The sequence below is a fragment of the Narcine bancroftii genome, chromosome 2 (genome assembly GCF_036971445.1).
Source record: "Narcine bancroftii isolate sNarBan1 chromosome 2, sNarBan1.hap1, whole genome shotgun sequence".
NCBI lineage: Eukaryota > Metazoa > Chordata > Chondrichthyes > Torpediniformes > Narcinidae > Narcine > Narcine bancroftii.
The window spans coordinates 83,479,848-83,497,285 of NC_091470.1; the positions used below are offsets into that span (position 1 = coordinate 83,479,848).

The window sequence follows — 17,438 nt, forward strand, 5'->3', positions numbered from 1 at the left end:
TTTAATGTACAAGATAGAAAAACCAGATCAAGAATCGGGTTGGGTAGTCCCAGAACAACAATATTGTTCTCAAGATCAGCAAGACTAAAGAGTTTATTTTGGACTTTATAAAGAGGAGACTGAGAGTCCACATATGTATACGTTAGTAGGGAGAGCAGTGGAGCTTTGTTCCTGGGTGTCCACATCAAAGAACTTCTCCTGGAGTCAACATATTAAAGCAAACACGAAGAAGCCATACCAACACCTCTAATTTCTAAGAAATCTGAGATTTGGCATGTTGTTGAGTACTCTATCATACTTCAACAGTGTACTGTGATAAGACATCATGGCTGACTTTGGTAATTCAAATGCCCAGGCATGCAGAAGACTACAGAAAGTGACAAACCTTGACCTTCTGTTGATTGAAGACACTTATGTGAGGCAGTGCCTCAAGAAGGCAGTCAATGTCATAAAGGACTCCCCGCCCCATCACTCTGGCCACAATCCCTTTTCACTGCAACTCTCAGGCAGAAGATGGAGAAGCCTGAAGTCCAACAGCTATCAGACTCTTGAACTATCCCATACTACCCTAATCCTGACTGTAAACTGCTCTGAGACGACCAAAAGATCTCTATGAACTATTGAAACGTTACTTTTTTTGCACTAACTGCAACTGTGAACATTTCAACACCTATACTCAATGCTTTGATGTGTCCTACGTCTCCAATCTTTATGTCATCTGCACTCTTGCTGATCCAGTTTACCACATCATCATCAAGATCATTGCCATTCTCAATAGATGGCACCCTAGGGCCACAGCACATTTAAGGAGGGGGTCACAGACCCTGTAGTGGGTTGGAGAGAAATACAGAAGAAACCAACTCAACATGTCTCTTTTACACAGGAAAGGGCCCATAAACTTTGAGCAGGGTCCCAAGATGGCCACAGCCAATAAAAGGTTGAGAATGGCTGATTTGGTTAACAGACAACAGTGAAGCCAGCACCAATCCTTGAGGAATACCACAAGAATTACCACAGGTCTCCAGTCAGAGAAGCAATCATCCACTACCACTCTGCTTTTTCTGTAAAGCCAATGTCAAATCCAATTTACTACCTCAGCATGAACACCCAGTGACTGAAACACCCTGACTAACCTCCCATCCATTATTGAAGTCCATGAGGTAAAAGCACCTAAAGTTGAGTTTAAGATTTAAGAAACAGGATGCAAGAAAGTTATTTTACAGGCTGAGTTTGTACATTGCAGTTGGTAGTATTTTGTTGTTTTGTATTTCATGGAAGAATAGATTTCAAAACATAAAAATGGAGGGAGGGATCGTCCCAGAAAGAAATCTGTAGAAAAAATTATGAGGGGAGATAACTGCAGGAAACTTTTCCCCATGTGAAAAGTTGATAAAATTAGAGGAGATAGATTTACGGTAAGGGGCAAGAGGTTGAGAATGGATATGAGGGAAACCTTTTTCCTCCAGAGAGTGGCAATTACCTGAAATGCACTGCTTGAGAGAGTGGGAACTGAGTCACTGACAGAATTTAAGAAGTATTTAGAAAAGCAACTGAATCACCAAGGAACAGAAGGCTAAAGACCAAGTGCTAGATGATGGGATTAAAATGGATGAGTGCCCATTGGTCAGCATGGATAAGGTTGGCCAAATGGCCTCTTTCCATCCTGTACAACTTTATGGTTCTATAAACAGCTATCCTCTAAGGGCCAAGTTCTAGTCCCCACTTTCCTCCTGGTTGCAAATTACTTCAGTTTTCGGAGAGCTGTTCAGTGGCAAAAACTGCAGTAATGTCAAGAAGTAATGTTTTGAAAACAAAATTGAACTTCTGCAATAAGACGCATCTTTCTCCTGTTCCAAGAAATTACAATAATAAATAAAAAATAAATACCCAGTTGTTCAAGTTGCTTTAGCAAGTGTTATTCTATTGATTCCAGTGAATTCTTGATCAGTAATGGAATCTACTTCTTTAAAAGCCTTACATGCCTTATATTAGCTATATTAGAATCTTAAAAGAAGTTAAAGCCAATCTTTCCTGTCCAAAGCCCAAAAGTTAAATTCTGAAGAGGTGGGCGACTATCTTCTCCCCACTCTTTTTCTTTCTTCTTTGGTTTGGCTTCGCGGACGAAGATTTATGGAGGGGTATGTCCATGTCTGCTGCAGGCTCGTTGGTGACTGACAAGTTCGATGCGGGACAGGCAGGCACAGTTACAGCGGTTGCAAGGGAAAATTGGTTGGTTGGGGTTGGGTGTTGGGTTTTTCCTCCTTTGTCTTTTGTCAGTGAGGTGGGCTCTGCGGTATTCTTCAAAGGAGGTTGCAGCCCGCCGAACTGTGAGGCGCCAAGATGCATGGTTGGAGGCGATATCAGCCCACTGGCGATGGTCAATGTGGTAGGCACCAAGAGATTTCTTTAAGCAGTCCTTGTACCTCTTCTTTGGTGCACCTCTGTCTCGGTGGCCAGTGGAGAGCTCGCCATATAACACGATCTTGGGAAGGCGATGGTCCTCCATTCTGGAGACGTGACCCACCTAGCGCAGTTGGATCTTCAGCAGCGTGGATTCGATGCTTGCGGATTCTGCCAGCTCAAGTACTTCGATGTTGGTGATGAAGTCATTCCAATGAATGTTGAGGATGGAGCGGAGACAGTGCTGATGGAAGCGTTCTAGGAGCCGTAGGTGATGCCATTAGAGGGCCCATGATTCAGAGCCGAACAGGAGCGTGGGTATGACAACGGCTCTGTACACGCTGATCTTTGTGTGTTTCTTCAGGTGATTGTTTTTCCAGACTCTTTTGTGTAGTCTTCCAAAGGCGCTATTTGCCTTGGTGAGTCTGTTGTCTATCTCTTTGTCGATCCTTGCATCAGATGAAATAGTGCAGCCGAGGTAGGTAAACTGGTTGACTGTTTTGAGTTCTGTGTGCCCGATGGAGATGTGGGGGGGCTGGTAGTCATGGTGGGGAGCTGGCTGATGGAGGACCTCAGTTTTCTTCAGGCTGACGTCCAGGCCAAACATTTTGGCAGTTTCCGCCAAACAGGATGTCATGCGCTGGAGAGCTGGCTCTGAATGGGCAACTAAAGCGGCATCGACTGCAAAGAGTAGTTCACGGACAAGTTGCTCTTGTGTCTTGGTGTGAGCTTGCAGGCGCCTTAGATTGAAGAGACTGCCTTCCGTGCGGTACCGGATGTAAACAGCGTCTTCATTGTTGAGGTCTTTCATGGCTTGTTTCAGCATCATGCTGAAGAAGATAGTAAAGAGGGTTGGTGCGAGGACGCAGCCTTGTTATCAATGGAGAAGGGTTCGGAGAGCTCATTTCTGTATCTGACGTGACCTTGTTGGTTTTCATGCAGTTGGATAACCACGCTGAGGAACTTGGGAGGGGCATCCGAGGTGCTCTAGTATTTGCCAAAGCCCTTTTCTGCTCACGGTGTCAAAGGCTTTTAGTGAGGTCAACAAAGGTGATGTAGAGTCCTTTGTTTTGTTCTCTGCACTTTTCTTGGAGTTGTCTGAGGGCAAAGACTGTGATTCTGGGAGGACATTTTCGGCGACACTAGGAACAAGTCTATTAAGGAGAATCCTAGCGAAGATTTTGCCTGCATTGGAGAGCAGCGTGATTCCCCTGTAGTTTGAGCAGTCTGATTTCTCACCTTTGTTTTTGTACAGGGTGATGATGATGGCATCACAAAGGTCCTGAGGCAGCTTTCCTTGGTCCCAGAAGAGCATGAAAAACTCATGCAGTTTGGTATGCAGAGCTTTGCCGCCAGCCTTCCAGACCTCTGGGGGGATTCCATCCATACCTGCTGCTTTCCCGTTTTTCAGTTGCCTTATATGTCTCTTCCCGGGTAAGGACCTCATCCAGCTCTAGACTCAAGGGTTATAATCATTGCAAAGGCAACATTATGGTGCCTCAAGGTAAACACCACAAAGCAATAGAGAAATTGCTAACAGAATGTAAAGATGTTGCACCTTCAATTTTGCACTTACTTAAAGCTTCTGGCTCTCCCAGTCAGTCTGTCTCTGCCCTTTGATTTACTGCTGTCTGTGGCTTCACACCATGGAAATAATTCTTTGGTCTTGTCAGAGTGATTCCCATCATCTGAAACATAGCAGGATTATATTTAAGTAAGATCATTATAAGGAAATACTAGAGTACTTTTTGGGTAATAGTTTTCATTGTATTTAAAAGAGCACAGCTTCTTTTGATACAGTAATGAGGAGACAACATTCCTTATTTGTTTACAGACAGAATTTTCTCCAACCACTTAATGTGCCAGGATGATTCCTTTTGCAAATTGAAACTGTATTCACAATAATATTTAATTATATATAGATATGTATATATATATATATATATATATATATACACACACACAAATAAATATGTACACACACACAAAAAAAAGAATCAAAGTCCTTTTACATTCTTAGTGTCACAATGTCTTTCAGCCTATGCATTTTGTTTCTGTACATTGTAGTGTTAGTCAGTCATTATTCAATACTGGGTGGGTCACGTCTCCAGAATGGAGGACCATCGCCTTCCCAAGATCGTGTTATATGGCGAGCTCTCCACTGGCCACCGTGACAGTGGTGCACCAAAGAAAAGGTACAAGGACTGCCTAAAGAAATCTCTTGGTGCCTGCCACATTGACCACCGCCAGTGGGCTGATATCGCCTCAAACCGTGCATCTTGGCGCCTCACAGTTTGGCGGGCAGCAACCTCCTTTGAAGAAGACCGCAGAGCCCACCTCACTGACAAAAGGCAAAGGAGGAAAAACCCAACACCCAACCCCAACCAACCAATTTTCCCCTGCAGCCGCTGCAACCGTGTCTGCCTGTCCCGCATCGGACTTGTCAGCCACAAACGAGCCTGCAGCAGACGTGGACTTTTACCCCCTCCATAAATCTTCGTCCGCGAAGCCAAGCCAAAGAAGATTCAATACAGCACCACTGCCACTAATGTATTACCCCTTTATTCACCTGTCTCAGCCCATAAGTTCCCAGGAGTGGAATAACCCTAGACTGTGGTCCTTCTCAATAAAGCCTTAACATTGGCTGTGGAGAACTTCAGTGAATCCCTCAGCACGCACACCTGGCTGACACAAAAGCATCTTTCACTAAGCTGATGATCATCCAGCACCACCAGATATCTGTCTCTGGGTGTATTCCTGGAAACAGTTAATTAATCAGAGTGTTATGCTACTGCTTTAGAACTGTGATGGTGCAATATAATTTCTTGCATCAGGTACACCTCACATTGATAAAACTACACAATTCAAAGCCAGAAATCTCAGAAATATACTTTAGGTGCAGCATATGTAAGGGTGAGATCCTTCTGGAAAGACCCGAGGAACACTCTGAAAAAAATTACAAAGGTGGGTTTTCCACAGGATCCGAAGTTGTACCTTCTAGGGGACATTGAGAAAGTACAGTTTAGACTGTCCAAACACCATATTCAGTTTGTGAAGGCTGCCTTGTCAGTTGCCAGGAAGTGTATAGCTGTTACACTATATTGCATGATGGAATATGGAAATAGAGTTGCTTTGACCTGGAGGAAATCACCTACAATTTACGGAAGAGATATGACATACTCATTGAAGTGTGGCAACTGTATCTGAGGCACATAGGTGCTCAGATATAATTTACAACCCCCTCCTCCCCAAATAAGAAAAAAAAACAATCTATCCCAACAGGTAAAGGGTTAAGAGTATGATATGGGGAATGTGGCACAGACAACATGTGTTTTTGCCCCTAACTGTTTTTATTTAACATCTGAGATCCTCCAGCTTCAAGGAGGATTGTTGTCTTTGTTGGTATTTATGTAGTTTTTGTATGTCTTTATTTTTGTATTTTGGTATTTGTATAATTTAAGAGATAGGGAGGGGAGGGTGTAAGAAGGGGGAAATAAGGTCTCATATTATGCGGAGAGTATAAAATTGTCATACAAATTAGCCTTTGAAAAATCAAATATAAAATATTTTTCAAAAAAAAATTATAACTTTGGGAGTTACCTTCGAGTGACCAAGGTAACAACACGACATTCTAATTCCATGAACAAATGTGAAAGCTGTTTCCAATTAATTCCCAATTAGTAAGGACATTAGAAAACACACATAGGCATTGATCTTATTCACTATATAAGTCAACCTTTCTCTGGATAATCTTTGAGAAGGACACAGTGCTAAAGAGTCACTGACTTTTCATTGTGCCTCCCATCTCCTGCTGATGCTACTGCAGGAGAAGTAATAAACTGTTTATATTTAAAACTGGTCCTGTGGTTCTCTACTGTATTCTTTATTCACAGATATGTTTTCAGCATGGGCAAACTTTTACATTGGTGTAGACGGCAGGATGTTGCTGGGATGATTGCCACAAATGAAGTAAGAGGCCACAAGGGAACTGGGACTTTGGATGGAGTTGAAGTGTACCTCCAGGACCTTTGAGCCCGGTCTCCTTAGCTGATTCCTGGGAACTGTGTGGTCCCTCCATTCGAGGTTGATCTGGTTCTCTGCCAAGATCCAGAAAAGAATCAGAGAATGAAGACAAGGTAATAAGAAAAAAAGCGATTTTAAAAAAATGTGGTCGCCTGGGTAGAAGTTACTGCTACTTAAGTAATTCAGAAAGCAGGCTAGGGAAATGGGACAGACTATGGACAAAAGTGATGGGGGCACCCTAGTACAACAAATGTGTTATTTGTAACCGAAGTATAGTAAATAATTTCGACAGTTGTTGGTTTTGAATAAGAGATGAGGAAATTAGGTCTAGGGAGGACATGGTAAATTAAGAGTAGGAATTTAACTGGGCCAGTTAATAGTGATTTAAATTGGACAGCAAGTTGTGCAACTCAGGAAAAAAAAGGAGGAATTGAGGAGGAGGCCAGAAAAGAGCTGGCTAGGTAAATTTAAATGGTAAATTTCTAATACAGGGGGAATAGATTATGAATTAAAATGGTTCTCTGGTGAAGGGAATGTGCGACTTGCACGCAGAAGATGAAAAGAATTTGTGACCCTAACAAATGAAGCATGGCCCGTAGGAGGACATGGAACACAGACACTATAGCTGAAGAAGAGCAGCTAATGTGGGAAAAAGCTGCAGCTAAAAAGTGGAAAACGAGAATGAAGGAATGGAAAGAAGAGGCCCACAAGAAATGGGACGAAACCAAGACTAAGAGCTAGAGGGATAAAAAGCTGTGCAGGGGATAGTGGTATGTATTCAGAATGGAAACCAGAAAACCTGGCAGGTATTTCAGTCAGAGTGTGACTGCCATGATAAGAGAGAAAAGAAAGGGAACAGAAACAAAGGGATATGGAACTTAGGATATGGAATCATGTGATCGCAGGGACAAATAAGTGTTGGAAAAGGATGCAGCAAAGAAATGGAAAAAGCGTACATGAGAATGGCAAAAAAATCTAAAGAAATAAACTGGAAAAAACAAGTCGTAGAGGGATAGTGTTATGAACAAAGGAGGGAGCACCCAAAGATTGGGAAGTCCTGCAAGCTGAGAGGGATGACAAACAGGAGAGAGAATGACAGCAGATCTAGGCGCCAGATGGTTAACAAATAGAGGTGATAAAAGAAAACCCCGTGGACCTGAAGTCAGGCATGACAACCCTATTCTTGCAGAATGATGAGGAATCAAAAGATTCCTTGTGGGCAAGACCATTCCCATTTGCAACTCAGCAGTGACCATAGCCACGAGCCTCATGCCTCACTAGTTAGGATGAAGGAGGAGAAGGAATAGCTAAACAAGGTTTCAGGCTCAGCTTTGATGGAGAATTGTTGCTCACTTTGGAAAAAGAAACTTGAAAAAGTTTGCCTCCCACCTTCCAGGCTCCTCAAGCACTTTGGCTTGTGTAAAAAAAACTGTGCATGGTGTGAGCAAGAAAAAAAACGAGGTGAAGGCATCATCAGCAGTAGTTTGAAATTTGGCCTCTACTTATAGAAATGGTGTTCCACTTCTTCAGTGTTTTTATTTGCAATCTCAGTTACTGCCTTATACAGTAAAAGGAGTAAAAAACGAGACACAGGGAAGGAAAATAAATAAATAACCAGGGGAAATATATACTCTGTGAAAACAAGAAGAAATGTTGTTAATAGCCCACCATGCACTCGACAGAAGTAGCACCGGCCCCAGCCAGTTGATCAGATAAACATCATGCTCACAGTGCTAGCTGATAGTTTAGACCAGTTGCCTGGAATGTAAGCCCTTCCCCAAAGACACTGCACAGGAATTTTGAGAGCACTGTCTTTTATTGTGGCACACCAGACTTATGCTGCAGATCAGATATTTACAATGGCCAGCCCTTGGCTTCATTTAATGCAATCTTCTTTTTTGAAAGATAGTAATTAATTTTTAATACCATTATGAAAATCATGTTATATCCCGAACAATTCACATCCAACAAAACTATTGTCAAGCATGGATTTGGAATAAGAATCAGTTATTCAGTTTATTAAGATGTTTTTGTTCAGTTTATCACTTTATATAATGGAATTCTGAGGGAATTTCTGCATGATCTCCTAAGATAAAACTCAGAACACCTTTTCATCTCATATCTCTATCCCTTTCAGGCAGACTTTTTAAAAATTTTTCACACTATGAACCATATTAATCAAAATACACACAAACATTTCCCTCTTGAATATATAGTGTCATTTTCTCCCCTTTTTCCTCCTCCCTTCCCTTCCTCCTTCCCTCCCCCCTCCAAACCCATTAAATGTTCAACATAAACAATACAATAAACCCATTAAACAATGTCATCACATAATGAAAACAAACAAGAAAATTGTGTCATCTACTTTTACACACTGGGTCAGTTCATTTCGTCGTCTTCTCATTCTATCATTTTAGGGGGGTGGAGGTCCACGGTAGGCCCTCTCTGTTGTGTTCCATGTATAGTTCCCAAATTTGTTCAAATAATGAGACTTTATTTTTTACATTATATGTTATTTTTTCCAATGGAATACATTTATTAATTTCTATGTACCATTGCTGTACTCTCAGGCTCTCTTCTGATTTCCAAGTTGACATTATACATTTTTTTGCTATAGCTAAGGCTATCATAATAAATCTGTTTTGCGCTTCATCCAGTTTCAGGCCTAATTCTTTACTTCTTATATTACTCAGAAGAAAGATCTCTGGATTTTTTGGTATGTTGCTTTTTGTGATTTTATTTAATACCTGATTTAGATCCTCCAAAAACTTTTTCACTTTCTCACATGCTCAAATTGCATGTTTCCTTCTTACAGCGAAAACATGTATCTGATACTGTTGGGTCCATTTATTTAACTTTTGGGGCGTGATATATAGCCTGTGTAACCAATTATATTGTATCATGCGTAACCTTGTGTTCATTATATTTCTCATAGTTCCGGAGCGTAGCTCTTCCCATATTTCATTTTTAATCTTTATCTTTAGATCTTGTTCCCACTTTTGTTTGGGTTTATAGCTTATTTCATCATTTTCTTTCTCTTGCAGCTTGATATACATATTTGTTATAATTCCTTTAATTACATTTGTGTCTGTAATCACATACTCAAAGCTGCTTCCTTCTGGTAATCTCAGTCTGCTTCCCAATTTGTCCTTTAAGTAAGTTTTCAGTTGGTGGTATGCAAACATTGTACCATGAGTTATTCCATATTTGTACTTCATTTGTTCAAATGATAATAAATTATTTCCCAAAAAACAATTTTCTATTCTTTTAATCCCTTTTCTCTCCCATTCTCTAAAGGAAAGGTTATCTATTGTGAAAGGTATTAGTTGATTTTGCGTCAACAATAATTTTGGTAGTTGGTAATTTGTTTTTTTCCTTTCCACGTGAATCTTCTTCCAAATGTTGAGCAGATGGTGCAGTACTGGTGAACTTCTATGTTCCACCAGTTTTTCATCCCACTTATAAAGTATATGTTCTGGTACCTTCTCCCCTATTTTATCTAGCTCTAACCTGGTCCAATCTGGTTTTTCCCTTGTTTGATAAAAATCTGATGGATATCTTAATTGCGCTGCTCTATAATAATTCTTAAAGTTTGGTAGCTGCAAACCCCCTTGTTTGTACCATTCTGTTAATTTATCTAGCGCTATCCTCGGTTTCCCTCCTTTCCATAAGAATTTCCTTATTATTTTCTTTAGCTCATTGAAGAATTTCTCAGTTAAGGGAATTGGTAACGATTGAAATATGTATTGTATCCTTGGGAAGATATTCATTTTAATGCAATTTACCCTTCCTATCAGTGTTAGTGGTAAATCTTTCCAATGTTCTAAGTCATCTTGTAATTTCTTCATTAATGGCTGATCATTTAATTGGTAAAGATGGCCTAGATTGACTGTTATTCTCTCCCACCCAATCCCCTCCAGAAAATACTTTTATCTTCACATTACAACAAAGTTCCCCCTCTTTTATTCTCTTTTTCTTTTAATTTTTTTATTTTTTAACCCCTCCTCTTTTTTTCCCCCTTCTCCCTTACGTCCCTTTTCTTCCCTCCTTTAGTTCTTATTTATACATCATTTTTACTTCTTCATATGTAGTTTGTCATCGTTCTTTGTTCTTGATACATCTCTTCATCTCTCTTTCTGTCTTGCAGGTGCTCTGCAAATTCTCGTGCTTTCTCCGGATCCGAGAACAGTCTGTTTTGCTGCCCCGGGATAACTATTTTAAGCAGCGCTGGATATCTTAATATAAATTTATAGCCTTTTTTCCATAGGATTGATTTTGCTGCGTTAAATTCCTTCCTCTTCTTTAGGAGCTCAAAGTTTGTGTCTGGGTAGAAAAATTTTTTTTGACCTTTGTATTCCAGTGGTTTTTTGTCTTCTCTAATCTTATTCATTGCCTTCTCCAATATATTTTCTCTTGTGTATTTCAGAAATTTTACTAAAACAGATCTTGGTTTTTGTTGTGACTGTGGTTTTGGGGCTAATGTTCTGTGTGCCCTTTTTATTTCCATTCCTTCCTGCATTTCTGGCATTCCCAGGACTTTTGGGATCCATTCTTTTATAAATTCTTTCATATTTTTGCCTTCTTCATCCCACCATCTTTATATTTCGCCTACTATAGTTTTCCATTATATCCATCTTCTGAGCTAACAACTCCTATGTTTCTTTAACTTTTTTGTCACTTTTTTCCAATTTTCTTTTTAAGACGTTCATTTCCATATCTACTGCCATTACACGTTCTTCCACATTTTCTAATCCTTTCCCTACATCTGTTATGACCAGCTCTATTCTACTCACTTTTTCTTCTGTACTTTTCATTAAATTCTAGTGTCAACCATTCTTTTAATGCTTTCATTTGTTCTTGAATTTTTTTTTAATCTATGTACTGTCCATTCATTTTACCTCCTATTCCTCTGTGTAGAGCTTGGTGCATTTCTTCTTCTTCTGTGTCTGCTCTTGGGTTTGTCTCTTCTATTTCTCTTCCTTGTATCTGTGTCTCTTCTGACTTTCTTGTTGAGCTGCTTGTCTCAGTTTGTTGGGTATTTTTTTTTCCATGGTTTCTTGATGTTGGTCCTCTTTTTCGGCAGTTATCTGTCTCTTGCTTCCTTTTTTCTTTCTCACCCCTCCCTTTCCCATTGCTTTCTTTATCTTCCAACTGGGAGCCCTGCTGTCAGGCATCTCTCAGCTGTTCGTGCTGTGGAGTTTAATTCCACAGCTGGTCCCCCCTCCCATCGGTGTTCTCCTTGTCGTGAACATCATGCATGCGCGATTCCTCGTGCATGCGCAGTTGCGGACGTCTGTTTGGCTCAGTGAGCCATTTTTGCAGTCCCGCTGTCAGTGGGTCGCGACCCTGCGGGGTCTCCACTAACCTTGGGGAGCGGGCTCCTCTTTACACGGTGGGTCCCTGCTTTTTTGTGCAGGTAAGGCCTTCACCTTTCTCTTCCGGCGTCTTTCCTTCTTCTTTTCTTCCCACTGTTTCTGGTTTTTCTTTCTTAGGTGCCATTTTCTCCACACCTTTATTTTTTATTTGTTGTGATTTGTGTGTCTGGGGCTTTGCTTTTTCTTCACTTTTTTTCTTCTTTTCTGGAGAGGGCTGGTATTCTCCTACCGGCCACTACTCCATCACATGACTCCTCGATTTAATGCAATCTTTATCCAATGCTTACCAGTTTTTAAAAAACTGGACTAATTTAAACTGGTCAGATAACACCAAAGAACAACCTAAAAGAGCAGTGATGGCCTTCTGGCTGAGTAATAAAGAGAGAGCTAAGCACCACTGAAACCCAGAATGAAATATGAACACTCCTAAGAGATTATGATAAATGAGACAATTGGCTGTATTCCAGTGAACCAACAGGTTCTTGTTCAGCGCTCTAACCAATTTCAGAGGCAAATCAAATTCTAGACACCCTGTCCGTACACCTAATAATTATCTTGTAGACCTCCACCTCATTGACATGTCTGTTTTATGTGTGGTGGAGAAGGAAATTGGTACTGGGAGAGCTCCTCACTAGGAGAGGACGATTGCCATCAGGCATCTTTTATTATTAATAATCCCTTCTGCCAGTGATCTGATAAAGGGCCAGAGATTCTCATTGCCTCCCCCAGTATCATGGAGGGTGCAGGGTGTTACTCTTTCATTTTTGATTGATACAGAAACAACTTTACAAGATTTCTTGTAGAGAGCATTAACATATGACACCTCAAGAAGTCCTTAACACCTTGCAACACCAACATCCACAAAATACTGGAGAGAAGTATCAGAGGACGTATAGTCAACATCACCATATGAGGTAGGATAAACCTACTCAATTACCTTCCATACCATCTTACATCAGTCAGTACAAGTTTATATCCAGCATTCAATGGCAGCTCTTCTGACATCTAATCAAACAGGCCACATGACTCAAGCACATATGACTTTTTTGTCTTAGTGAATTCATAGTTGACCTTCCATGACTGTATTACTGTTAACTTGACAGCCTTTGTAACACTGCCTCCAGATGAATTTGAAGAACAAGATTATGATTGTTTGCAGTGCAATTATCTTTATGGCTTCTGGCATGACAAGATGTAATAGACAGTCCCAATGATGAAACTACATCTTGGTTTATTGACTCGCCAGCCTTTCTTGATGATACAGGTCTACACTGTGTAGGTTGTGAAAAATACAGATGAAGTAATAAAGACCATCTGGTCTTTCCATCAATTTGAAATGTTTGCCCTTATAAGAGCCTGGATGATAGGGAAGTGAATATTTCTGCCCATATCAGAACCCTGTAGTGGCTAAGAAATGCTCAAACATGCTACTGCAAAAGCTGCTGTTATAAATGGTCTCTTCATCGTTTATGCAGAAAGTGATAAACTGCTTGAAAATAAAACGGTATTGCCTGATATGGGGATGTAGTATAGCTTCAGGGGGACGCCCCTGCCCTGCTAATTTCATTAAGCTCTGTAAACAGCAGGGGTGTGCCAGAAATCCAGAAACTGAATTATGAACCACCCCTGCTGGACAATTTCTGTACCTAATACAATTTTTTTATCTGTACTGCTTAATTATATATATGTAATAATATATTTGGATAAGTAGCTCACTAATTTGAAAAAAAGAGACACAAAGAAAGGTATAGGAATGTAACATCTATCAGCAAAAAAATCCTGGTGAAGAAATTAAGTGCCCTCAGGGAAGGACATGAATGCTTTCCATTTGAGTGTATATAGATTGATTTTATAGAATTGCTTATCTTGTTATTTTTCATCTACCTGGGACCTTAAAGAATAAGTTGGCTAATTTGTCAGAAGAAGCTGGGTTGAATTGAATAAAGGTATTGATGTTGACTTTATTTGAAATGCAGATAACCTCACACAGCAGTACAGGGGTAACACCAGTTGAGATTATATATGGGAGGCCACTCCAAACGCCTTGGGAAACAAATCCTAAGACTGACATTATTTTAGATTTACAAGCGTTAAATGAAAAATTGGTCACCTATGTATAGCAACTAACCAAACTAACTTGTCAGTCCTATACTCACAGGTGAAAGAGACTCAGAGGTATCCCGAAGAACCCATTGACGGCAAAGAGGTACCCCTCCTTCAGCCTGGCGATTATGTGCTGACTCAAAATTGGGATCAGGAGAAATTAGGACCCCGCTAGAAGGACCCTGTTCAAATGCTGCTAACCACTCCTACGGCAATAAAGGTTGAGGTACAACCTCGGGGAATACACCACATTGACTGTGAAAAGAATGTCCCTGGAAAAAGATGGCATGATGTATCAGAGGACAAGCCAGAGCCACGATCAGACTCCTGAGTGGCAAAAATGGACAATTACCATACTTAAGGGTTTTTGGGCCTTATTTTGGGCACTCTTATAATGACAAATTTTAAGGAAAAAGAGACTTCAAATCAGATAGCTAAACGGAAATGGCATGTCAATACTCATTTACTCATATCCCTAATGTATGCTAAAACTATGAATTTATCTCCCTGTTGGACCTGTACCAATTTTCCAATGTATAGTAGTCAGGTGTTCCTATGGCAGCAATACCCTTTAACCATACAGAATATTTAGCAACTCCAACTGGACTCTAAGGGTTTAAAGTAGATTTGTAGGGGGGGGTGGGTGGGAACCAAGGTGAGGAGGCAGAGAAAGAGGTGGTTGGCACTTAAACAGGGACAGCTGATAGGGAGTTTGTGTTGAAGGACAGGCAGAAAATTGCAGCCATGGGAAGCAGTAGAAATAAAGAGTCAAATATTAAAGTAAAGGGTTTAATGTTTTGTAATTAAATGCACACAGCACAAGGAATGAAGTGGATGACTTTTTAGTCAATCTGCAAATTGGCAAATATTATGTTGTGGCTATCACAGAGTAGTGGCTAAAGGATGGGCATCAGTGAAGTTCAAGGACACACAGGGTATCAAAAGAATAGGCAGGAGAAAGAGGAAACAGCATGGCTGTTGGTTAGGAACAACATTAAATCATTGGAAAGAGATGACAGAATCATTATGGGTTAAGTTAAGAAATGGCAAGGGTAAAAATAAACTGTTGGCTGTGTTATACAGAACTCCATGCAGGATGTGGACAACAAACTACAACAACAGAGAAAAGGCATCAGAAGCATAATGTGATAGTAATCATGAGGGATTTTAACATTATAGTAAATTAGGAAAACCAGGTTGGGACTAGATCTCAAGAGAAAGAATTTGTAGAAGGTCTATCAAGATGGCTTTTTAGAGCAGCTTGGAGAGAATGCTGTACTTGCATCTCAAATGAATCATCTAACATCAGATTTATCCCCCCATATTAAAGAGGAAGTTAAGAACATTGGACATATTGGAATAACAATGCACAGCTTTGGTAAGGGTTATGGGTGGTGGCCTTTTAATTTATTAGGAGGGGTATATGGACCCTTCTTACATTATGGAAGCATTTTTCTATTGGTCATCGTGGTTGTAATTTTGCTTAAATGTTTATACTGTTTGGTACATTGTATCTGTGAAGATGTTATAATCTAGATTGGTTATCATGAAATGATAAACAGAGGGAATGTTAAAGTTTGTGGGCAATTTAACATTATTTTGTGACATTGTAAAGGATTCTAGGACTTTTGATGTAAAAGATGGCCAACACAGAATGCAAAGGATTATGGGGTTGTTGCCTTAGAAGTAGGACAAAGAGACAATAGTCTGAAGGAAGTGCTGTCACATAACTCACAGTCTGTAGGCAGTCTTATCTCTACTGTGAAGGGAGTGCTAGCTAACAGACATTCTACATCTGCGTGAGACATTGACTGCGATGGGCCAAAATGAGTGATTAGAGCTAAGAATTAATTAAAAGACTTTGGGAGTTACTGTTGAGTGATCAAGGTAACAAGATATTCCGATTCCATGAACAAATGTGAAAGCAGTTTCCAATTAATTCCCAATTAGTGGGAACATGTGAAAATACACGTAGGCATTGATCTTATTCATTTTATAAGTCAACCTTTTTCTGGGTGATCTTTGAGAACGACACGGCACTAGAGAAGGGTCACTGACCCTTGTGCCTCCAATCTCCCGCCAGTGTTACTGCAATAGAAGTAATAAACTGTTTGTATTTTAAAACTGGTTCTGTCATTCTCTGCTGTATTCTTTATTCACAAATAGGTTTGCAGCGCGGGCAAACTTTTACAGGTGGACCAGTCAGTCCAGTGACCAAAGAACATTGCCTTGATCTTCCTGCAGTTGACTCTGGCTCCTGATGTCAACCCAAACAAGCTGATCAATCTGTGAACCAATCATGGATCTAAGCAGAAAACAGTGACATCGTACAGGGAGGCTTTGATCTAGGCATCACAACTATCTGACAACATCACTCCCTCTTATGTATGTGTCCTTCCTGATGAATTCATCAAAAAGTTTGATGCAGCACAGAAACAACACAGGAAGCTGTGGGCTTCTGGGGTGCTTGAGTTAACTAGTGAGGTGTTTGGCTTAGGAAGTCTAGGTTTCTGGAATAATTTCAGTTTTTCACCATTTCTGGAATGACTATGTATTGGAGTTTAATAGGCCTATATTTCTCATACTTATTGATTGATTCCCTTGAATTCTTGGAGTAATTTCTCCACCCTAATCATTGTACATTCAGGACTAAAATTTTAATGTGTTTAGAGGTAAAGTGAATTAAGGGAAATGGGAATGGCACAGGAAGGGGATATATTACAATCTTATTGAATGAAAATGTAGGCAAAACAGCAGAATGGCCAACTCTGGTCCTATCTATGTGCTTAATGTCTGGTCTGAAAAAAGATACTCTGACAAAGCCTTCTGTTGTTGTTGTACTGGAAGTGTCACTAAATATGTTTTGAGGGCTCTAGACTGACAATTGAACCTACAATCTTCAATTCTGAGTTAAGCACTATAAATAGGCTAAGGTTTACAGAATCACTTAATAAAAAAAATTGATCACAAAAAGACAGATGTTTTTTCTCCTTTACACCAATTCTCATGAAAAGACTTTACATACATCAAAGCACAGAACTGAAGGAAAACATTCATATCTAAGTCTATCTTGTCATTCAGTCAGATCATGACACATGAGCACCTTAATTCCTTCACTCAAAATCCCAAATTTACATCTAACATCATCATTCCCCTTAATTCAGACAACTTCAACTCAGTCAGCACTCAATCTTTCGCAGATGCAGGATTGGATTTCTATATTGTGTCAATGAAGAAATGATTAATTTCATGCTCCGTTGTTTCCTTTCATTTGCAATCTCTCCACCAAATGGAATGCATTCACTAAATCTACCTTATGATCCTTCTATCTGCTTTAATACCTTAACTATTTCAAATTTCTACATTCAGGAAATACAACTCAAGTTTATACATCTGCACTACAATTATTTTAGTTCAAACATTCTGAAGATCCATGCGATTCCTTACATCAATCTCTCTATATAAAAATATATGCAATGTAATAAAGTAAATGAGTTTTGTTTTTCAGTCATTGTGATTGACACAATGCTTTGCAGT

General features: G+C 40.0%; 1 protein-coding gene across 8 annotated transcripts in view; it reads right to left on the reverse strand.

Moving 5' to 3' along the window:
- The window catches only part of LOC138753842 (coiled-coil domain-containing protein 9-like), a 299,921-nt gene that overhangs the window by 82,686 nt on the left and 199,797 nt on the right, over window positions 1–17,438 (reverse strand). For all 8 annotated transcript variants that reach the window (XM_069917295.1, XM_069917298.1, XM_069917301.1 and 5 more), the window contains one exon: window positions 3,977–4,088. In XM_069917295.1, the coding sequence (XP_069773396.1) occupies window positions 3,977–4,088 (112 nt within the window). The remainder of the gene's footprint in view (window positions 1–3,976; window positions 4,089–17,438) is intronic.